The 22,150-nt window shown below is 51.0% G+C and overlaps 1 protein-coding gene across 1 annotated transcript; it reads left to right on the top strand.

The window, feature by feature from the left end:
* The first annotated feature begins 8,469 nt into the window (after nucleotides 1-8,469).
* On the top strand, nucleotides 8,470-20,237 carry HAS1 (hyaluronan synthase 1). The gene is made up of 5 exons (XM_024978777.2): nucleotides 8,470-8,573; nucleotides 12,699-13,403; nucleotides 14,870-15,095; nucleotides 15,847-15,979; nucleotides 19,409-20,237. The coding sequence occupies exons 1-5, from the start codon at nucleotides 8,565-8,567 to the stop codon at nucleotides 20,082-20,084; spliced, it is 1,749 nt and encodes a 582-aa protein (XP_024834545.1). The 5' UTR covers nucleotides 8,470-8,564; the 3' UTR covers nucleotides 20,085-20,237.
* Nucleotides 20,238-22,150: the final 1,913 nt, after the last annotated feature.

Genomic DNA, 22,150 nt, shown 5'->3' with positions numbered 1-22,150 from the left:
GCTTCCCTGTCCTTCATTGTCTTTGCTCAAACTCATGTCCATTGAGTCGGCGATGCCATCCAACCATCTCATCCTCTGTCGCCCCCTTCTCCTCCTGTGTTCTATCTTTCCCAGCATCAGGGTCTTTTCCTATGAGTCAGCTCTTTCCACCAGTTGGCCCAAGTATTGGAGCTTCAGCTTTAGCATCAGTCCTTCCAATGAATATTCAGGGTTGATTTCCTTTAGGATGGACTGGTTGGATCTCCTTGCAGTCCAAGGGACTCTATGGGGCATATGTGTGAGTCATTTGCGGGGTCCTGAGCTCACTGAGTCAGAATATATTGGAGCAAGGCCCAGAAATCTGTATTTTTAGCAAATGCACACAGTGGACACTCTGAGGCCCCTAGACCACTCTGTAGGACGCTTGGATGGATGGTAAGAGCAGACATTAGAGCAAGTTTCTGGGTCTGAGCTTTGGGTGCCTTCCGTCATCTGGTCTGATCCCCAGGTCTGTGCTGAGGTTGCCAGGGGAAGGTCGGGGGCCCACCTGTTGCAGCCTGAGGCAGTCATGCAGCCACTCAGCTGTGGCTGGCTCAGAAACAGCTAAAACTCACTTCCAGTTCCATACGCTCTCCTAACCTGTAGGGCTGTCAGTGAGGGACAACTCGCATGTGCGTACTCAGTCATGTCTGGCTGTTTGCAACCCCATAGACTGTAGCCTGCCAGGCTCCTCTGTCCATGGAATTCTCCAGGCAAGAATACTGGAGTGCATTGCCATTTCCTTCTCCAGGGTTGGATGGAACCTGCGTCTCTTGCATCTCTAGTATTGCAGGCGGATTTTTTACCCCTGAGGCATGAGGGAAGCATGGGGGACAACTTGAGATGTTCCCATTTTACAGATGCAGAAAGAGAGGCTCAGGGACTCAAGAACACGTAAGTGGCCGGCTCCCACCTGGGGGGCCCAGGCAGTCCCTCCTGGTCCCCATCATCCTGTCTTCTGACTCCGATCATTGTGTTTCTCTCCTGGGAGGCTCTTCAGGCCCTGGTGTGTGTGGAGGCACGGGCAGGACTCAACGTGGACAGTGGGAACATTGCTCGGGAAGGGAGCCAGGGAGGCACAGAACCAAAGTCATATGTGCAGAGTGACCCGGCTCCAACAGCTCTGTCAGAGCTCAGAAGGTGATGGACTCAAAGGGCTAGGGGTCCAGGACTCCTCTTCAGCACGCAGGAGTGCAGATCCTCAACGCCTCCTCCCTCAGTCCCAGGGGTCCCGACCCCCAGCGCCCTCTCCCCTCAGACCCAAGAGTCCTCCTCCCTCAGCCCCTCCTCCCTCAGAGCGGGGGTCCAGGCCCCCAGCCCCTTCTCCCTCCAGTCCTCCCCCCGGGTGGACAGGCCTCCTGTCCACCGGCCTCTGCTGTCCCCGGGCTGCATCCCTCTGACCAGGAACCAGCTCCTCCCATGCCTCAGTCTCCGTCTCTCAAGATGAGACTCCTCTCTTGTTTTCCTGGAAGAGGAGAGAGCTGCTGACCTGGGAAGCCTGGCCCTGTAGCTGGGCGGGGGCGGTGGGGGGTGGGGATGGGGGGGCAGGGGGGTGCGGATGTCTGCAGCTGGAGAGAGGGTTACAGCCTGACTGGGCGGCCCTCTCCTCAGGCCTCAGAGGTCCCCCAGCTTCTCCCAAGGGCGGAGGGCGGACCTGTGGCCATCATCCCCTTCCCTCTGCCCTCCCCTCCCTCTCCCAGGATTTCGGCAGAATCTGGAGGCCTAGGTGTTTCCCAGAACGCAGCTGAGTGGGAGGAATGGCCAGCGGAACCAACTGCAGCCTGTCCAGGGCTGAGCTCAGAGCGCTGGGACCTAGGCCTGGAACTCCTAGAAGGCCACATGCTTCCGGATTCAGATCCTCACTCATTCTGGGAAGCCTTGCCCAGGGTCCCACCTTCCTGGGAACACCTCCTCCCATCCCTCCAGAGCTGCGGGTAGCTGGGGGGTCCTCAGCTCTGGGCTTTCTCCCCATCAACCCCTCACGTTCCCATCTCCCCCCATCTCCCTCCTCCTCCTCTGCCCTCCTCCTTACCCCTCCCTCTCCCTTTCCCTCCTCTCCTTCCGTCCTTTCCCTCCTGTCCCCTCCCCCTTTTCCTCCTCTTCTTTCTCTCCCGTTTTTTTTTTCTTTCTTTGACAGCACCCAGAGGCTTGTGGGATGCAGCATTGTAGTTGCCCAACCACGGATGGAACCCCAGCCCTTGGCTGTGAAAGCATGAAGGCCTGACCCCTGGGCCACCAGGGGATTCCGTCCTCTTCCTCTTTCCTGCCTCCACCCAGCGTTCTGACTCTCCATCCCAGTCTCACTCACTCATTCACCCCGTATTTCTCCATCCAACACCTGCTACACAACAGGTACCCGTCCAGACCCAAGGAAACGGAGTCATCAACAACGCAAAGGCCACTGTCTGTGAGCAGCTCGCATTCCAACAAGGGAGAGGCAGGTTATACAGGAAAGAGACTCCATGGACAAGTTGTGCTTTATATAGAAGTATATGCTGTGGGAAAAAAGAGAATTAGAGGGCAGTGAGATCCAGGAGACCCAGAGTGGGACAGCTTTCTGTATTAAATAGGGTGGTCAGGCTAACCAGCATCCCTCCCCTCCTCTCTTCCCCCTCCTCCCCTCCCTCCCCTCCTCCCTCCCCGCCTCCCTTCCCTCCTCCCTTCCCTCCTCCCTTCCCTCCTTCCCTACTCTCCTCTTCTTCCTCTTCCCTCCCCTCCTCCTCCGTCTCTTCCTTTCTCCTCTGACTCTCAGTGTCTAAATTCTCCTAAAGCACTTCCCTCCCACCCAGGACCCCTTGCAGAGAAGTCATTTGCCTGGACTAAAGCATTTAACAAAATGCTTCTTCACAGACTTCTTCAAGCTGACTCCCTAGGCCCGGCACCCTCCCTAGTTCTGAAGGGAGGCAAATGTTGTCAGAAGGAGCTCAGAAAGAGGACTTCCCTGCTGGTTCAGTGGTTAAGACTCTGAGCTGCCAATGCAGGGGGCACAGGGGCACTAAGACCCACTAAGATCCCACATGCCCTGCAGTGTGACTGAACTATTAACATTTAAAAAAAAATTTTTAAAGAAGGAGCTCACGAAATATGTTTCTAATGAGCAGTCTTGTTTAAGAACAACTGGACTAGATGATGATCATTTACTTTTATCTAGTTTGTTTCACTTTTTCTATTTCTTACTCAGTGCTCCCATCTCATTTAGTTTGTTTTCCAACTTCTCCGTCTCTCCTCTTTTTTTTTTATGTTGTTTCTCAAGCATTTATGCAATAGAAAAGTTTTTGCATTCATATATAAATAATATGTATAATATATGTATTTTAGAAAGCTTACGAATTTTTACCTAACTAAAAAATTTATGACATTTTGATTCCACTTGTTTGACTTCGTATGAGTAGAATGCTAGATTTCTAACTAAAAAATATGCAAAAAACAAACAAGGAGCTCAGACAAAAAGGGTCAGCCTGTCCGCCCCCACACCTGTCTGCCTCCCTCTCTCAGCCACCCTCAGGGCTTCCCCTCTGGCCTCTGCTCCCCCAGCTCTGCAGGTCCCCGATGCTCCTCCAGACCCGCAGCTGCTGCCTGCATCCCAGCTCACATTCCACGCTCTCTTCCTCCCAGAGAAGATCCTGAGGTGAGCCCACCACGTATACCCCCTGGCCAAACACCCCTAGTCTCTCCATTCCCTGTGTCCCTCACAGGCACCCAGAGTGGACCCTGTCCCTCTCCTGCCCCCAGCCCTCCCCTGGCTCCCCAGCACCCAGGACAAAGTCCCAGCCTCTGAAGCTGGCATTCAAAGCCCTGCCCAGGGTGGACTGTGTTATGTAGCCAGCCCTGTGCTTCACCCTTTCAGCTTCCGCAACATCAACTCTCAGGTACTTTCCTGACTGTCTAGGATGTTCTTTGCCTCGGATGCCCTTCTTGTTCCATCTTTCAACCCCCAGCCCCCTTACCCTAACTAACTCCTCCACACTCAAGGACTCGGCTCCTCCAGGATATCACCTCCTCCAGGAAGCCCTCCCTGACTCTCCTGCTGGGTTTGTGCATCCTTGCTCGAACTGGTCTGTGATCCTCTGTTTATACAGCTGTCTTCTCCACCAGATTGGCATCTCCTCAAGGGCAGGGCCCGGGCTGAGTCATTTCTGTGTGCCAGGCATCGCCCAGCTGAGAGCCCAGCCCCACCAGGAGCTGGGGGCAAAGGAGATGTCCCTCCAGTGAGCACATGTCCTTCCCACTGCCTTTTCTCTGCTTCGGCCTTATGGTCTCCCCGCTTTCGCTCTGTCCGTCCTGTGTTCTGTAAACCACACCCTGAGTTTTTCGATGATGATGGAAATCTTGGGAGGGTCACTGTGGACCCAGGGCAGGGACCCAAGGGCCACCATTGGAGTGGCGGATTCTGGGAGAGATGGCTGTTACTGAGGGGAGCAGGGGGTGGTCCTGCCACTGTCAGCCCCAGCCTCCTGTGCGAGTGCCCATTTTATCTGTCCTTGTCTTTCAGCTCTTGGCTTGGCTGTTTCCAGCCTTGGTCATCTCTCCCTGCAAGGAATTCTGGGAGACTGGACATTTAGGTCCGAAGGAGGAGAGCATTAGGGTCCTGAACTCTTGGATCCAAGGGAGGAAAGGCTGGGGTCCTGGACCCCTGGGTCTGAGGGAGGAGGGGCTGGGGGCCCCAAATCCTGGGTCCTGGAGAAAGACACCATTGGGTCTAAAGTCCTGGTCCCTCCTTCCTCGTCCGCACTCTGGTTTTAGAAACAGCTGGTTTTATACAGCTGCTCCACCCGGGCAGGGCGGGGTGGGGGCTGGGCAGCCAAATGCCCAGCTTCTGAGTGGAGCCCGGGCTCCCCCAGCCTCCCCCCGGGGTAGAGGGATTGCCCTCCCCTCATGCTCTGGGCTGGGCTCCCATCGGAGGACCCATCACCCAGACACGGCCAGACACCAGGCGGCGGCTGGGCTCCCAGCAACCGCGTCAGAGACGCCCTGCCCTGGAGAAGGGGCGGGGTACCCCTAACTCGGGGCCTGAAGTAGCCTTATTCTCCCTGACAGCCAGGCTCAGGCAGAGGCCCAAACTGGCCGGGGCTCCCCCACACCCTGCCTGTCTGGGGAAACTCAGGGAGCGAGAAGTTGGCACCTTGCAGGGGAAAGTGCCAGAACAGGCGGGGAGAGATGGAGCAGCAGGGAGATACGAGGACCTGGAGACAGGAAAACAGAGACAAACAGTGTGAGAGAGAGTGTGAGTCAGAGAGAGACACACACACACAGAGCCTCGGAGATACACAGAGATGCAGAGAGACTTAGAGAGGAGACACACACACACAGATGGACAAACAGACAGACGAACACACAGACAAAGGAGAAACAGGCAGCCACTGAGAGGATCCAGGAGAAACAGAGAATCAAAACTGGGAGACAGGAAAAAACAGAGTTAAGGATCCAGATAGAATCAGAGAGAAGGTGACAGACGTACGCAAAGAGAGACAGGGGCAGAGAGGAACCCACAGAGAGCGAGGAACAGAGAAAGAGAGGAAAGGGAAGAGAGAGAGAGAGAGAGAGGCAATAGAATAAGGAAGTCAGGAGGTGCGGAGTCAGAAACTAAGAGACAGAAAGATGCAAACCCAGAAGAAAGCAAGTAGAAATGGACACACACACATACACAGAGGGAGCCACAGAGAGATACTGGAAGACAGAGAGAAAGAACCAGACAGACAGACAGAGAAACAAAGCCAGGGAGAAAGAGACAAAGTGTGAGACTTAAAGAAAGACAGATCTAAAGAGAGAAGAGATGGTCAGGCACACAGAAACATAGGGTCACAGAGAGATGTTAGCAGTTAGGGTTAGGGTTAGCAGAGAGAATTCAGTTCAGTTCAGTTGCTCAGTCATGTCCAATTTTTTGTGACCCCATGAACCGCAGCACGCCAGGCCTCCCTGTCCATAACCAACTCCTGGAATTTACCCAAACCCATGTCCATCGAGTTGGCATCCAACCATCTCATCCTCTGTCGTCACCTTCTCCTCCTGCCCTCAATCTTTCCCAGCATCAGGGTCTTTTCAAATGAGTCAGCTCTTCACATCAGGTGGCCAAAGTATTGGAGTCTCAGCTTCAACATCAGTCCTTCCAATGAACACCCAGGACTGATCTCCTTTAGAATGGACTGGTTGGATCTCCTTGCAGTTCAAGGGACCCTCATGAGTCTTCTCCAACACCACAGTTCAAAAGCATCAATTCTTCAGTGCTCAGCTTTCTTTATAGTCCAAGTCTCACATCCATACATGACCACTGGAAAAAACATAGCTTTGATTCGGTGGACCTTTGTTGACAAAATGTCTCTGCTTTTTAATATGCTGTCTAGGTTGGTCATAACTTTCCTTCCAAGGAGTAAGCATCTTTTAATTTCATGGCTGCAATCACCATCTGCAGTGATTTTGGAGCCCAGAAAAATAAAGTCTCGCACTGTTTCCACTGTTTCCCCATCTATTTCCCATGAAGTGATGGGACCAGATGCCATGATCTTAGTTTTCTGAATATTGAGCTTTAAACCAAACTTTTCACTCTCCTCTTTCACTTTTATCAAGAGGCTCTTTAGTTCTTCACTTTCTGCCATAAAGGTGGTGTCATCTGCATATCTGAGATTATTGATATTTCTCCCAGCAATCTTGATTCCAGCTTGTGCTTCATCCAGCTCGGCGTTTCTCATGATGTACTCTGCATATAAGTTAAATAAGCAGGGTGACAATATACAGCCTTGAAATACTCCTTTTCCTATTCGGAACCAGTCTGTTGTTTCATGTCCAGTTCTAACTGTTGCTTCCTGACCTGTATACAGGTTTCTCAAGAGGCAGGTCAGGTGGTCTGGAATTCCCATCTCTTTCAGAATTTTCCATAGTTTATTGTGATCCACACAGTCAAAGGCTTTGGCATAGTCAATAAAGCAGAAATAGATGTTTTTATGGAACTCACTTGCTTTTTCGATGATCCAGTGGATGTTAACAATTTGATCTCTTGTTCCTCTGTCTTTTCTAAAACCAGCTTGAACATCTGGAAGTTCACGGTTCACGTATTGCTGAAGCCTGGCTTGGAGAATTTTGTGCATTACTTTACTAGCATGTGAGATGACTGCAATTGTGCAGTAGTTTGAGCATTCTTTGGCATTGCCTTCCTTTGGGATTGGAATGAAAACTGACCTTTTGCAGTCCTGTGGCCACTGCTGAGTTTTCCAAATTTGCTGACATATTGAGTGCAGCATTTTCACAGAATCATCTTCTAGGATTTGAAGCAGCTCAACTGGAATTCCATCACCTCCAGAGATTTTTTTTTAATCATGAAAACAAGGGCATACAGTCCAGATTCGATGCATGATGCTGGATGCTTGGGGCTGGTGCACTGGGACGGCCCAGAGGGATGGTATGGGGAGGGAGGAGGGAGGAGGGTTCGGGATGGGGAACACATGTATACCTGTGGCGGATTCATTTTGATATTTGGCAAAACTAATACAATTATGTAAAGTTTAAAAATAAAATAAAATTAGAGGAAAAAAAAAATAAAGATAAAGGAGCCAATATTAAAAAAAAAAAAAAGAAAACAAGGGCATAGAAACAACGACATGTATGAGTCTTCTGGTTCTGAGAAATCGGGGATTCAGACTCCCCAATAATCCCCATTCCACTTCTGTCTGTGCTCTCTCTGACTCAGTTGCCCAGAGTCCCTGGGGCAGCTGACCCACAACTCTGAGTTCACCCTGGAGACCCTGGGGAGTCAAACCCCAATGCCCCAGCCACCTCCCCAGACCCTGGCACATAAGCGTGTGCCCTGCGCACACATGCACACACACAAACACACACATCCACACGCAAGCATACGCACGTGGACAGGAATCAACCAGGCACCGAACGTTCAGATGTTCACTCACTGCTCCAGTTCCAGATAGCCCACCTCCCAGACCAGGGCACACACAGTCACACCCACCAGCACGCACATGTGTGCCTCTCATTCCATCTGTCAGTGGCCAGTCCCCAGGGAAGCCAACATGGGAGAGATTCCAAGGATTCGAGGGGAGTGGCGGGCATTGTGTGTTGCGGGGGGAGATAAGAGGGGAAGCGAGGGGGGCTGGGGGTAGTGGGGAAGAGAGAGAAATAGGGGAGAGAGGGGGGAAAAGGGGTGGAGAGAGAGCGAGTGGGGAGAACGAAAAGGATGGAGAGAAGTCCAGACATAGAGGAATGAGATGAAGGCAGAGAGACAGGAGGAGAAATGGAGGGGAGAGATGGGGCCAGGAGTTGGGGTGTTGGGGGCTTCGGGGGGAGAGGGAAGGGGAGCGAGAATGAGGGGCTGGAAGGGGAGGCCCATCTGGTACAGGGGGGCGGGGGTGATGGCGGGAAGCGGGTGTGGCTGCCGGAGTCTCGGCCGTGACCTCAGAGCCCCTGGCCCAGCTCATCCCTGACGTCAGCCCCTCCTCCCGCCCCCGCCCGCCCGGCTCTTCAAATCTGCCCCAAGCTCAGGGGCAGCGGGGAGACTCGGGAGCAGCCAGCTGGCGAGGAGAGAGGCCGCCGGAGCCGCAGCGATGACACAGGTGTGTGCCTGAGTGTGCGTGGGCACGCGTGAGACTGCGGGCGGGAGGCCTCCCCGCACGTTTGTGCGCATGTGTGCTCCTGTGCGTGACAGCAGCCCTGTGAGTCTGTGTGCCTTCTGGCCTGAATGCATGTCAGGTCCAACCTGCCTGTAAATCCGTGTAGGTCCATGTGCCCCGGACCGGATCGGGCAGAGAAGAGCTGTCTTTGCACCACATGTGGGTCTAAATTTCTATTTTCTTGTGTTCGGTAAATATTAAGGTGGACTAAATGAAATCGCCCATCTCTGGTTACTTTTGACTGATGAAAATGGCAGTTTCCTATGGTTCAATCTCAACTGTTAACTTTTTTTTCCTGACCTTGCCTGGTGAGTGTGTGTGTGTGTTTGCTGGTGGTGGTGTTCTTATCTGCTGAAGGGCACGTGCCCTCGAGTTCACCTGTGTGGCTGTCAGTGGAGGGGGTCTCAGGATCACTAAATTCTACTGGCAGGTGTCTGGGGTCATCTTGTCTGGGGTGTGTGTCCATGGCATGTGACTGTGACTGTTGTTGGCGTTAGGATTCTCCGGATGCCCACCTGTCCCTAGGATCCCCACCATGAACTGGCCCACCCCCAGGAACTCAGGCACAGCTAGGTTTGGGCCAAAGGGTCTCAGGAGGAAGATTCCAGAAGAAATAATAACAGTGGTTAATACTGAGCGATTACTAGCACCAGGCTAAAAGCTGTAACTTAGCTCTGCAGTAGGCAACCCACTCCAGTGTTCTTGCCTGGAGAATCCCAGGGACGGGGGAGCCTGGTGGGCTGCCCTCTATGGGGTCGCACTGAGTCGGACACGACTGAAGCGACTTAGCACCAGTACCAGAGAAACATTAAACGAGTCGCAGACATCATTTAAAATTTTCTAGTAGCCACATTAAAAAGGAAAACGAAACAGGTGTGATTAATTTTAATAATAAAGTTTTCTTTAACCCATGGTATCAGGAGTCAGCAAACTTTTTCTGTACCAGGCCAGACAGTCAATATTCGGGGTTTTGAGGGCCATATGGTCTCCATTGTAACTACACTTCTTTGGCATAATGAGGAAGCAGCTGTAGACAATATGTAACCAGATGTGTGTGGTGTGCCAAGGAAACGATGTTAAGAACAGTAACATTTGAATTTCATGTAATCTTCTTTATTCCTTTATTTTTATTGAAGTATAATTGATTTACAGGGCTTCTCAGGTGGCTCAGTGGTAAAGAATCTGCCTGCCAATACAGGAGACGCAGGTTCCATCCCTGGGTTGGGAAGATCCCCTGGAGAAGGAAATGACGACCCACTCCATTATTCTTGTCTGTGAAATCCCATGGACAGAGGAGCCTGGCTGGCTACAGTCCACAGGAGTCACAAAAGACTCAGGCACGACTTATTGACTAAACAACAAGAAGTTGATTTACAATGTCATGTTAGTTTCAGGTGTACAGCAAAGTCATTCAATTATATGTATATGTATATGTATATGTATATGTATATGTATATGTATATATATATGCTCTTTCAGATTCTTTTCCCATGTAGGTTATGATAAAATATTGAGTGTAGTTCCCTGTGCTATACAGTCGGTCCTTGTTGTTTATCTATTTTATACATAGTAGTGTGTGTATTCATATAATTTTCATGTCCCACAAAATATTATTCTTGTTTTGACTTTTTTCAACATTCTAAAAACATAAAAACTAATCTTAGCTTGCCAGGCTGTAGTGAAAAAGGAGGCAGGCATTTGGTCCAAGAGGCCGTAGGGGGCCGACTCCCTGCTATATATATCAAAAATTACCATTTCAGTACAAAGACATGAATGCGGTGTTTTACTTTCTTTTTTCCACACTCAGGCTTCACAATCGAGATGTGTAGCACATCTCATGCAGATGCTATGTTTTCACTGGAGATGCTTGATCTGTATTTTTAGATTTCATAACATCAGTTGAAAAAGAAGCTTCACAGATCCTACTTGTTCCAAACATGGGTAAAAGCCTTCCAATGACTGAATTAAGGATCTGTTTTAAATGTATTTTTATTTTAAAAAATATTTATCTATTTATTTTTGGTTGTGTCAGGCCTTAGTTGCAGCACACAGGCTTCTCTCTAGCTGTGGCACGGTCGCCCCACGCAGGCTTAGTTTCCTAACCAGGGATCAAACCCATGTCCTCTGCATCGGAAGGCGGATTCGTAATCACTGGTCCACCGAGGAAGTCCCAGTTTCTGAATTCAAACATTGAAATTGAATACGATTAAAAATTCAGCTCCTCAGTGGCACCCGCTGCATTTCAAGTGGTCTGTAGCTACAGGTGCCCATGGGTCACGTACTGGACCGTGATTCATTTAACTCATAATGAACCCAAGAGGTGCGAACTGGTGACAGAGGGAGAAGGCAGTTTAGCGTAGAGGATGGTGGAGCCAGAGGCTGGAGCCTGAGTGACCTTAGATGAGAGAACACACCCACCTGGGTCTCAGTTTCCTCATCTGTAATAGGAAGCGTTAACAGTATTCACCTTACCAGGGCTTGGCACGTGGAAGGGGCTAAACCCCCATTTTACAGACAAGAAAACAGAGGCACCTCCTTCCCTTTGATTATGAGCTCTGCCAGTCACATGTACTGGGCACCTGGTCCTGCCAGCCACTCCTTCTGGCTAATCAGTACTTGGTTTTGCCATCTCTATGGTGGTGGCAGGAAAGATTATCTGTTCCCCCACCCCACCCCCTGGGGTGCTGGTGTGGAGTAAAGCCAATATATAAGGTTGTGGTTCAAATCTTGGCTTCTCTGACACATTTGTGGTGACCAAACGGGAAGAGAGGTGCCGAGGTGCAGAGGGAAGGGTTGAGAATTTGAGATTAGCAGTTGCAAACTGTCACATATAGAATGGAGAAACAACAAGGTCCTACTGTAGAGTCCAGGACACTGTATTCAATATCCTGTGATAAATTATAATGGAAAAGAATATATATGTTTAACTGAATTACTGCTGAACAGCAGAAATTAACACAACATTGTAAATCAACTATACTTCAATAAAAATAATTTTTAATGCAACACCCCCCACCCCCCCAAAGAAAACACACAAAGGCTTGACTTCTCTGCTTTCCAGGCAGACCTTGGGCAGGTCGCTGCACCTCTATGTGACTCAGATGCCTCACCTGTAAAATGGGGATGGGACTTCCCAGGTGGCTCAGTGGTAAAGAATCCACCAGCCAACGCAGGAGACGCAGGAGACACAAGTTCAGTCCCTGGGTTGGGAAGCTCCCCTGGAGTAGGAAATGAGAACCCGCTCCAGTATTCTTGCCTGGGAAATCCCAAGGACAGAGGAGATTGAAGGGCTAGAGTTCATGGGGTTGCAAAGAGTTGGACACAACTGAAGTGACTAAGCACATACACACACAATAATAGTACCTACCTCACAGGGCTGTTGTGAGGAAAATAAGTTAGTTTTTGTAAAACGTTTAAAGCACATTGCATTCTTCTCTGAGATGTATTTTTATCACTATTATTATCTTAACACTAAGAAAGCTTTATGCCAAGGCAATGGCACCCCCCTCCAGTACTTTGCCTGGAAAATCCCATGGATGGAGGAGCCTGGTAGGTTGCAGTCCATGGGGTCGCTAAGAGTCGAACACGACTCAGCGACTTCACTTTCACTTTTCACTTTCCTGCATTGGAGAAGGAAATGGCAACCCACTCCAGTGTTCTTGCCTGGAGAATCCCAGGGACGGGGGAGCCTGGTGGCTGCCGTCTATGGGGTCGGACATGACTGAAATGACTTAGCAGCAGCAGCAAGAAAGCTTTATGAGATGAATCATTTTCCCTGCCACTAAGAAGGAGGCAAGGAACCCCTGTTAATTCAACTGTGACACTCCACTGAGTGTAATCCTTGTGGATTTTAAAGCTGTTAAACACGTGGGGAAATAGCATCACAAGCAGAGAAAGCAGGTATTCAGCCTTGATAACTGTTTGCCACATTTACTTAACTGTGCAGTACCCAGGGGATTCTCTTTATGAAAAGGAGATGTGACCGTTGGCCTGGAAACAAAAGCCAGGAGGGCTTCCCTTCCCGGAGAGCATCTCAGGACTCTTCTTTCCCCCTTTCTTTTCCCGAAGGACGTGCCCAAGCCCAGCCAGGCAGCCCGCCACTGCTCCGGCCTGGTCCGCCGGGTGCTGACCATCGCCTTCGCGCTGCTCATCCTGGGCCTCATGACCTGGGCCTACGCCGCCGGCGTGCCGCTGGCCTCCGATCGCTACGGCCTCCTGGCCTTCGGCCTCTACGGGGCCTTCCTCTCGGCGCACCTGGTGGCGCAGAGCCTCTTCGCCTACCTGGAGCACCGGCGGGTGGCGGCGGCGGCGCGGCGCGCGGCGGCGCGGGGGCCCCCGGAGGCGGCCACGGCGCGCAGCGTGGCGCTCACCATCTCGGCGTACCAGGAGGACCCCGCGTACCTGCGCCAGTGCCTGGTGTCGGCCCGAGCCCTGGTGTACCCGCGCACGCGCCTGCGCGTCCTCATGGTGGTGGACGGCAACCGCGCCGAGGACCTGTACATGGTCGACATGTTCCGCGAGGTCTTCGCCGACGAGGACCCCGCCACCTATGTGTGGGACGGTAACTATCACCAGCCCTGGGAGCCGGCGGCGGCGGGCGCGGCGGGCGAGGGCGCCTACCGCGAGGTGGAGGCCGAGGACCCCGGGCGCCTGGCGGTGGAGGCGCTGGTGAAGACGCGCAGGTGCGTGTGCGTGGCGCAGCGCTGGGGCGGCAAGCGCGAGGTCATGTACACGGCCTTCAAGGCTCTCGGCGACTCGGTGGACTACGTGCAGGTGAGTGGGGGGCGCCCCCGCCGCGTCTGTGACCCTAACACCCCCATCCCACTTCCCTCGGATCCTTCATTCAATTGGAATGAACCTCTCTGCTTCCTTTATTCATTCATCCATTCAATGAAGAGATTCCTTCCTTCCACCATTCATACTTCCATTTATCCAGCTAACTATTAGGGAGATAACGCATTCTTTTTGTTCATTCATTTATCCATTCAGTGAAGAGATTTCTTCCTTCTTTCCTTCCTTTTCCATTCATTCATCCATTTGATGCAGAAACTCTCATTAACACATCCATCCATTTATCCATCCATTCAATATAAAGATTCATTTACCCATTCAATACAGAATGTCTGTCCTTCTTTCTCTTCCTTCTTTCATTGTATCTTTTCTTCATTCATTTATCTTATCATCCACTACAGAGATCATTCACTCCTTTATTTATTCATCCATTCAATACAGAAGTTCCATCTTTTCTTCATCCAAGGTAGAAATTCTTTCTTTCACTCATTCTTTCATGCATCCATCTGTCCATCCAATATGGAGATCATTCATTCATTTACTCATTTACCTAAATTAAGTCATTAAATGTAGAGATTGGTTCATTCTGTTTCTTCATTCATTCAGTGTTGAGATTCTTTTGTTTATCCTCCATTTACCTATCAGTATAGAGATTTATTTGTTCATTTCATCATTCATTCATCCATTCAATGCAGTAATTTATTCATTAATGCATTGCAACAGGTTTTTTTTATACTGCTGCATAACAAATTTCCACACATTTGGCAGCTTGAAACAAAACACATTTATTATTATCTCATAGTTTCCATGGGTTAGGAATCTGGGCAAAGCTTGACTGGATCCCTTGTTCAGGGTGTCATCAGGCTGCAGTCATGGTGTCAGTTGGAACTTGGTCTTATCAAAGGTTCCAGGACCTGTTCCAAGCTCACGTGTTTGTTGGCAGAATTTGTTTCTTTGCAACCATAGAACTCATAGCAGCTTGCCTTGTGAAGACCAGCAAGAATCTGACTTCTAGACTCTCTTTTAAAGGGCTCACCTGATTAGGTCAGGCCCACCCAGGATACTCTCCCTTTGATTAACTTAAAGCCAACAGATTAGGAATCTTAATTACACTGCAAAACTCCTTCACCATTTCCAAATAAGAGAACACGGTTATGGGAGTTCTATATCATCACTTTGGCCATTGGCCATATTCTATAGGTTAGAAGCAAGTTACAGATCTTGCCCACACACCAGAGGAGGGTATTTTACAAGAGCGTGGGTGTGTGTGTGGGAGGGGGGCGGTCATCTTAAAATGTGATAAAACATTGAACATGACTAAAAAACTCAAAGCTATGTTCAGATTGGCTGCAGAGTGTCTGAGCTGGTCCTCATCCTTTGTAAGGGACCCTCAATTGCCAGCCCTGTGCAAGGATCTTGCCTGAATCTTGGCCGCTTCCATTTGTCAGGTCTGTGACTCAGATACGAGGCTGGACCCCATGGCGCTGCTGGAGCTGGTGCGGGTGCTGGACGAGGACCCCCGTGTAGGGGCTGTTGGGGGCGATGTACGGATCCTGAACCCTCTGGACTCCTGGGTCAGCTTCCTAAGCAGCCTGCGGTACTGGGTGGCCTTCAATGTGGAGCGGGCTTGCCAGAGCTACTTCCACTGCGTGTCCTGCATCAGTGGGCCCCTAGGTGAGCAGGGGTAGGGCTGGGAGGGCCATGGATGGTGTGGAGAAGGAAGGGAGAAGAGGAGCAATTGAAGATGCGACTGAGACAGGAGACAAAGATGGGGCTGGGGCAGGAACTGGGGATGGGGTAAGATTGGAAGCTGGAGGTGGGGATGGTGTCTGGTGTTAGGAATGGTCTGGAGAAAGCATGTGGATAGTGATTGGACTGGGGCTGGGCAAAGGATTGGGGAAGGGGATGAGATGGGTTTGGAACTTAAGAACACTGTTGGTGCTAGGCTTAAGGCTGGAGATGGGTTTTTTGGATGAGGATGAGTAGGGGGTGGAGCTGAGAATGGATACCAGATTGGGGATGGGTTTGCAGTCAAAGTGGCTGTGGGTCAGGGATGGGACTGGGGCAAGTTTGGGATGGGTGTGGGGTTGAGGAAAGAGGTGAGGTTGAGAACAGGATCATGGCTGGAGTTGTCATTGGAGACAGGGTTAAGAATGGGATTGAGGTGGTTAAAGATGGGGCTGGAGGGCCTACAATGATGGTCCAGTGGCTATGACTACATCATCCCAAGGCAGGGGGCCCAGCTTCAATCGCTGGTAGGGGAACTAGATCCCACATGCCACAACGAAGTCCTAGAGCAGCTGAATAAATAAATAGAAATAAATATTTAGAGAAAGGATGGGATTGGAATTGGAGATGAGTTGGGCTGGGGGTGGTGCTGGCAACAGCAGCAGCTGAGGCTCCTGTGTGCCCCTCCCTCACCCAGGCCTATACAGGAACAACCTCCTGCAGCAGTTCCTTGAGGCCTGGTACAACCAGAAGTTCCTGGGCACCCACTGCACCTTTGGGGATGACCGTCACCTCACCAACCGCATGCTCAGCATGGGCTATGCCACCAAGTAAGCTGAGGGCACTGGGTGGCTGGGTGTGTGCAGGGGCCAATGAGTATCTCAGCAAATGTGTGTGTTTTGCTTCTGCTGCTGCTGCCAAGTTGCTTCAGTTGTGTCCGACTCTGTGCGACCCCATAGACGGCAGCCCACCAGGCTCCTCTGTCCCTGGGATTCTCCAGGCAAGAACACTGGAGTGGGTTGCCATTTCCTTCTCCAATGCATGCATGCGTGCTAAGTTGCTTCAGTCATGTCCGACTCTGTGTGACCCCATAGACAGCAGCCCACCAGGCTCCTCTGTCCACGGGATTCTCTAGGCAAGAATACTGGAGTGGGTTGCCATTGCCTTCTCGGGTGTGTGTGTTGGGGTTACTCCAAAGTTAAAGTAAATCATAGGACATTTGGGTCTCTCTAGCAATATTTCAGAGGAGACAGAGAGAAACCATGAAGAACAGATGGGACACTTGCATTGAATCATGAGCTATAATGTTGGCCAAAAAGTTCATTTGGGTTTTTCGTAACACATTACCAGTGAACTTTTTGGCCAATCCAATGCATCAAGTGAGACACTAGAGGAGAGTAGAAGATACCATAGGGCCAGGGGTGGCCTTTACATGGAACCATGTGACCCAGTGGACTCTGCCAAGTAGGTGAGGTGAGGGTGGGAATGCCACCTAGAAGATAAAACATGAAATTGGGCAAGATGGCTCCACTATGGAGAGCACAGACTCCCCAATCTGTTGGAAGAGAAAGACATCAACAGAGTGGGATCAGCTAGTGAGAGAGTGAGAAGATTCACGTGGGAGAGGAGGGGAGCCCCTAAACCCCAATAAGTGCTTCAGGAAGAAGGGATGTAACTGAAGGAGATTCAGGGGAGTGTGGCTAGACCAGGTGACATACGAGGGAAAGATATTTCTACAAAGTTAGACCAGTGACAGTGCCAGAGAGAACTCAGCGTATACCAAGGGAACCCATATCTTTATGCACTTGACAAATATTCTTCAAGTGCCTCCCAAGTTTTCAGCTCTGGGGATGCAGCAGCAAACAAAAGAACTGCAAATTCATGCTTACACTGATTGCGGAGATAGACAATAAGTAAAATGTAGAAGTTGGAAATATAGCCTATTAGAGAATGATACATCTGGTGAAGACTCTTGACAGTCCCTTGGTCTGCAAGAATATCAAACCAGTCCATCCTAAAGGAAATTGGTCCTGAATATTCATTGGAAGGACTGATGCTGAAGCTGAAGCTCCAATACTTTGGACACTTGCTGCAAAGAGCCAGCTCATTGGAAAAGACCCTGAGGTTGGGAAGGATCGAAGGCAGGAGGAGAGGGGGATAACAGAGGATGAGATGGTTAGATAGCATCACTGACTCAATGGATATGAGTCTGAGAAAATTCTGGCAGATAGTGGAGGACAGGGAAGCCTGGCATGCTGCAATCCATGGGGTTGCAGAGTGTTGGACACATCTAGCAACTGAACAACAGCACATGCTAAGGTGACATATAAAGCCAGGAAGGTGGATAGAAGTTTCCAGATAGAGAGTGAAATGACAAATTAGGATAAGATAGGAATGGGGGCTGAAAATAGAGCAGCTGGACCAATAGCAAGGGAGAGAGCGTCAGGAGAGGACAGAGAGCTCACAGGGTGGAGGGTCCACTCATGAGAGCCTCTGTGGTCAAGAACTGTGAACTAAGGAGAGGGAGCCATTGGCGGTTTTGAGCAGAGGGGTAGCATGCTGTTGTAACAGGACAGCTGTTTTGAGTATGGACTGCAGGAGGAAGAGGATTACCACGGAGGTCACTGAGGATCCCAGGTGGCACAGGGGGAGGAGACTGGGCACTGTCAAACAATGCCCCTGGGGACAGAATGGTTTAATCCCTCCTAACAAGCTGACTGCTGGAGGCCACTTCGATGATGTCTCACATAAGTGATTTTAGCTTTGTGGGGGCTTGGCTGGAAACCTGGGAGGGATTGATTAGTAATGTCTGCCAGGGCCACAGGAAGGGAGCTTAATAGTTCCCTTGAGAAGCTTTAAGGCAAGGGCTATCCCAAGTAGGAACCATGCCTGGCTCCTTCCTCACCCTGAGGTCTGCCAATAACAGTATTCGTAATAGATTAGTGATAGTATTAGTATAGTATTAGTAATAGTGTTGGCCACTGCAATGATAGTAGTAATGCCAAGTTACATTAGTCATAGTAAAAATAGTAATAGCCACCATCAGTTGAGCAAGTACAATATACTGGTCTTAAGCACTTGACATTAATCCTCCTTCAACCCTCATCTATTAGGTAGGAAACATTGTTGACCCCATTTTACATATGAGAATGAGACAGGCTGGGACCTGGGACCCTATACTTCACTGAAAGTGAAAGTGACACCGCTCAGTCGTGTCCGGCTCTTTGCTACCCCTTGGACTGTAGCCTACCACGCTCCTCTGTCCATGGGATTTTCCAGGGAAGAGTACTGGAGTGTGTTGCCATTTCCTTCTCCAGAGGATCTTCCTGACCCAGGGATTGAATCCGGGTCTTCTGCATTGTAGGCAGATGCTATACCAGTGCTTCACCCAAAGGCCTCCTCCAGTAACAAAATACAAAGAAACGATAAGGGACTAAAAGTAACCCACATGCATGTGCAGCCTGGGCGACTTGTGAACAATGAGACACAAAAAGGCCAAAACTCAACTGCCATTTCTGAGGTGTAGGGAGCAAAAGTGGGGGTACCAGGCCTGATCCCTGCACGGTGCACCACCAAAGGGGTGGGCAGACCACCAAAACTACCCCATCCACCTGATCTACTGATCCGTTCCTACCCTCATCGCATGTAAGGGACCAGTGCCTCCCCAGCCCCACAGGGGAGGGAGCAAGCAAGGGAACGTGTTACTTGCAGCAGGAGTCCCAGTAAAGGCTTCTCTGAATTCCTCCACTGGCCTTTTAATCAATTCCTGTTGGATAAAGAGGGGTTTCCCAGGTGGCACAGTGGTAAAGAACCCACCTGCCAGTACAGCAGACACAAGAGATGTAGGTTTGATCCCTGGGTCGGAAAGATCCTCTAGAAAAGGAAATGGCAACCCACTCCAGTATTCTTGCCTGGAGAATCTCATTCATGGACAGAGGAGTCTGGACCCGTCCATGGGGTCCCAAAGAGCACACACACTTAGATAAAAAGTCCAGGGACCCAGGTAGGTATCGGAAACCCTGAAGTCCAGAAAGAGAGTCGCTCAGTCGTGTCTCATTCTTTGCGACCCCATGGACTGTAGCCCACCAGGCTCCTCCGTCCATGGGATTCTCCAGGCAAGAGTACTGGAGTGGGTTGCCATTTCCTTCTCCAAGAGAGGCTGAGCACACGTGCCCCAGGGGCCATTCCTGGCTCGGATCTGTCCCCGTGGGCTCCAAGGAGAGCCGCGCTGACAGCCCCGTCTCTTCCCTCCCTCCCAGGTACACCTCGCGGTCTCGCTGCTACTCGGAGACGCCCTCGTCCTTCCTGCGCTGGCTGAGCCAGCAGACGCGCTGGTCCAAGTCGTACTTCCGCGAGTGGCTGTACAATGCGCTCTGGTGGCACCGGCACCACGCGTGGATGACCTACGAGGCGGTGGTCTCGGGGCTCTTCCCCTTCTTCGTGGCGGCCACGGTGCTGCGGCTCTTCTACGCGGGCCGCCCCTGGGCGCTGCTCTGGGTGCTGCTGTGCGTGCAGGGTGTGGCGCTGGCCAAGGCGGCATTCGCAGCCTGGCTGCGGGGCTGCCTGCGGATGCTGCTGCTCTCGCTCTACGCGCCCCTCTACATGGGCGGCCTCCTGCCGGCCAAGTTCCTGGCGCTGGCCACCATGAATCAGAGCGGCTGGGGCACGTCGGGCCGCCGCAAGCTGGCAGCCAACTACGTGCCCGTGCTGCCCCTGGCCCTCTGGGCGCTGCTGCTGCTCGGGGGCCTGGTCCGCAGCGTGGTCCACGAGGCCCGGGCCGACTGGAGCGGCCCCTCCCGGGCGGCCGAGGCCCACCACCTGGCCGCGGGCGCCGGCGCTTACGTGGGCTACTGGGCCGTCATGCTGACCCTCTACTGGGTGGGCGTGCGGAGGCTCTGCCGGCGGCGGGCGGGAGGCTACCGCGTCCAGGTGTGAGCCTGGGTGCACGGGGCGCTGGCTCGGGGAGCGGCCCGAGGGGGCTTAGCGGGGTTCCCGGAACTACGCACCTGCTGGGTGACCCCCTGGGCCTCAGTGGCCCTCCTCTGTGAAGTGAGGGGCTCGACCCAAGACTTCTCAGCCTGGACTCTTTTGAGGGGTTGGGCGGGCTGGGACTTCTGGGTCTCTTGGGAGGGGTATTTATTGATCAGGGTGTGGATTTTTAGGGGCAGGGCGAAAGGGGTCCCCACAAGCTGTCCTGGGTCCCCTGATTTCTCTGTTCTTATTTAACCTCCATTTGTACTATGTATTAGAATATAATAAAGAATTTTATTTATTTTCTTCTCAGCCTACTCTCCGTTTTTTTTTTTTTCTTTTCTTCCCCCCCTCCCCCCCAGAACTAAGGGGGGCTGCATGGTTGAGAACTGAGGACTCCTGGCTGGGTCTTGGGGCTTCCCAGGTGGCATAGTGGTAAACAATCTACCTGTCAATGCAGGGGACTCAGGAGACATGGGTTCGATCCCTGGGTTTGGAAGGTCTCCTGGAGAAGGAAAGGGCAACCTGCTCCCATAATTCTTCCCTGGAAAATTCCATGGACAGAGGAGCCTGTTTGAAACTAGACAGGATACCCTCCTTTCTTTTAGCCTGGACGTCCTCTTTGGAAAACAGGGATAGGAATGCCATGGGTCGGGCTTGTTTTGAAGGTGGAATTTCTCAACATCTCATTCAGGTACTATGGAGCATCTATTATCTGCTGGATGCTGGCATTTCACTTCAATCATTCTTTGATTCAGTCAGTCAACCACAAAACACATTTACCAAGTTCCTATTGAATTCCACACACATTGCCAGGTTTGCAAATACAGAAGCTATTAAGAGTCTGCGTCTGCTTTCCAGGAGCTCCTATTCCATTAAGCAAAGACAGTGTTATCCTTAGTTAAGGATTCTCAGGAACATAATCCATTAGTCCTTGGTAGCTCAGACGGTAAAGAATCTGCCTGCAATGCAGGAGACCTGGATTGATCCCTGAGTTGGGAGGATCCCCTGGAGAAGTGAATGGCAACCCACTCCAGTATTCTTGTCTGGAGAATTCCATGGACAGACCACGGGGGTCCCAAAGAGTCGAACACAACTGAGCAACTAACAGGCACATAATCGTCTGTATCTCTTAATCCCCTGCACCTGTCTTGAGGGTGCAGATTTTTGTCTGTTCTGATTTCTTCATTGTTGTGTCTACAGTGCCTTGAAAATGCCTGACACATAATAAACACTCAGTAAATATTTTCTAATTGAATGAATCAGTGAAAGGGAACATACTGGTGAAGAACACTATGAGGGAGCTTACCTTTAAGGTGGGGAAGCCATAAAACCAAATTAAAAAATAAGTTTACATCAGGTCTGAGTGAATGCTGTGCACAAGCAAAAATAGGGGGATGTTAAGATTTTCCAGGCTACCCAGTGGTTAGGACTCCAAGCTTTCACTGCCAAGGGCCCAGGTTCAATCCCTGGTCAGGGAAATAAGATCCCACAAGCCAGTCACACAAAAAATAAAAATAAAATGGGGGGGGGGGCAGGTATCATGTGGGAGGAGGGGAATAGTCAGAGGTGTAATCTGAGCTGAGACCTGTGAAGTGAGAGGGAGGTGGCTTCGTGAGGGTCAGAGTAATCTCATTTCAAGTAGGAAGAACTGCACATGCAAAGGCCCAAGGACAGGACTGAGCTTTGTATGTTCCAGGCCAGTGGGTTAGAGAGTAAAGAGGAGGGTGATAGAGAAGGGGAGTCAGGTACACCAACATAGTGCCTGCCCACAGAGTTGCCCTGGAGATCAAATAGGTTAATGTACATAAAGGCTGTTCAGGGGAAATCATAGCTGAGTTAACTAGACAGAAAGGAGAAGAAACATGATTCTAGGAGGAAAATAGTATGTACCCTAGATCCTGGATAGAACAAGAGGAATAATGGTGAATACAGGGGGTGCTTCGGAGACCTTGAGGGGAGGTGGATTCTGGCCCAGTAGCAATGGGGAGCCACTGAAGGGTTCTGGACAGAGGAGTGACCTGACCTGA

The sequence above is a fragment of the Bos taurus genome, chromosome 18 (genome assembly GCF_002263795.3).
Source record: "Bos taurus isolate L1 Dominette 01449 registration number 42190680 breed Hereford chromosome 18, ARS-UCD2.0, whole genome shotgun sequence".
Lineage (NCBI taxonomy): Eukaryota > Metazoa > Chordata > Mammalia > Artiodactyla > Bovidae > Bos > Bos taurus.
This window is presented reverse-complemented; position numbering and strand designations above follow the sequence as displayed.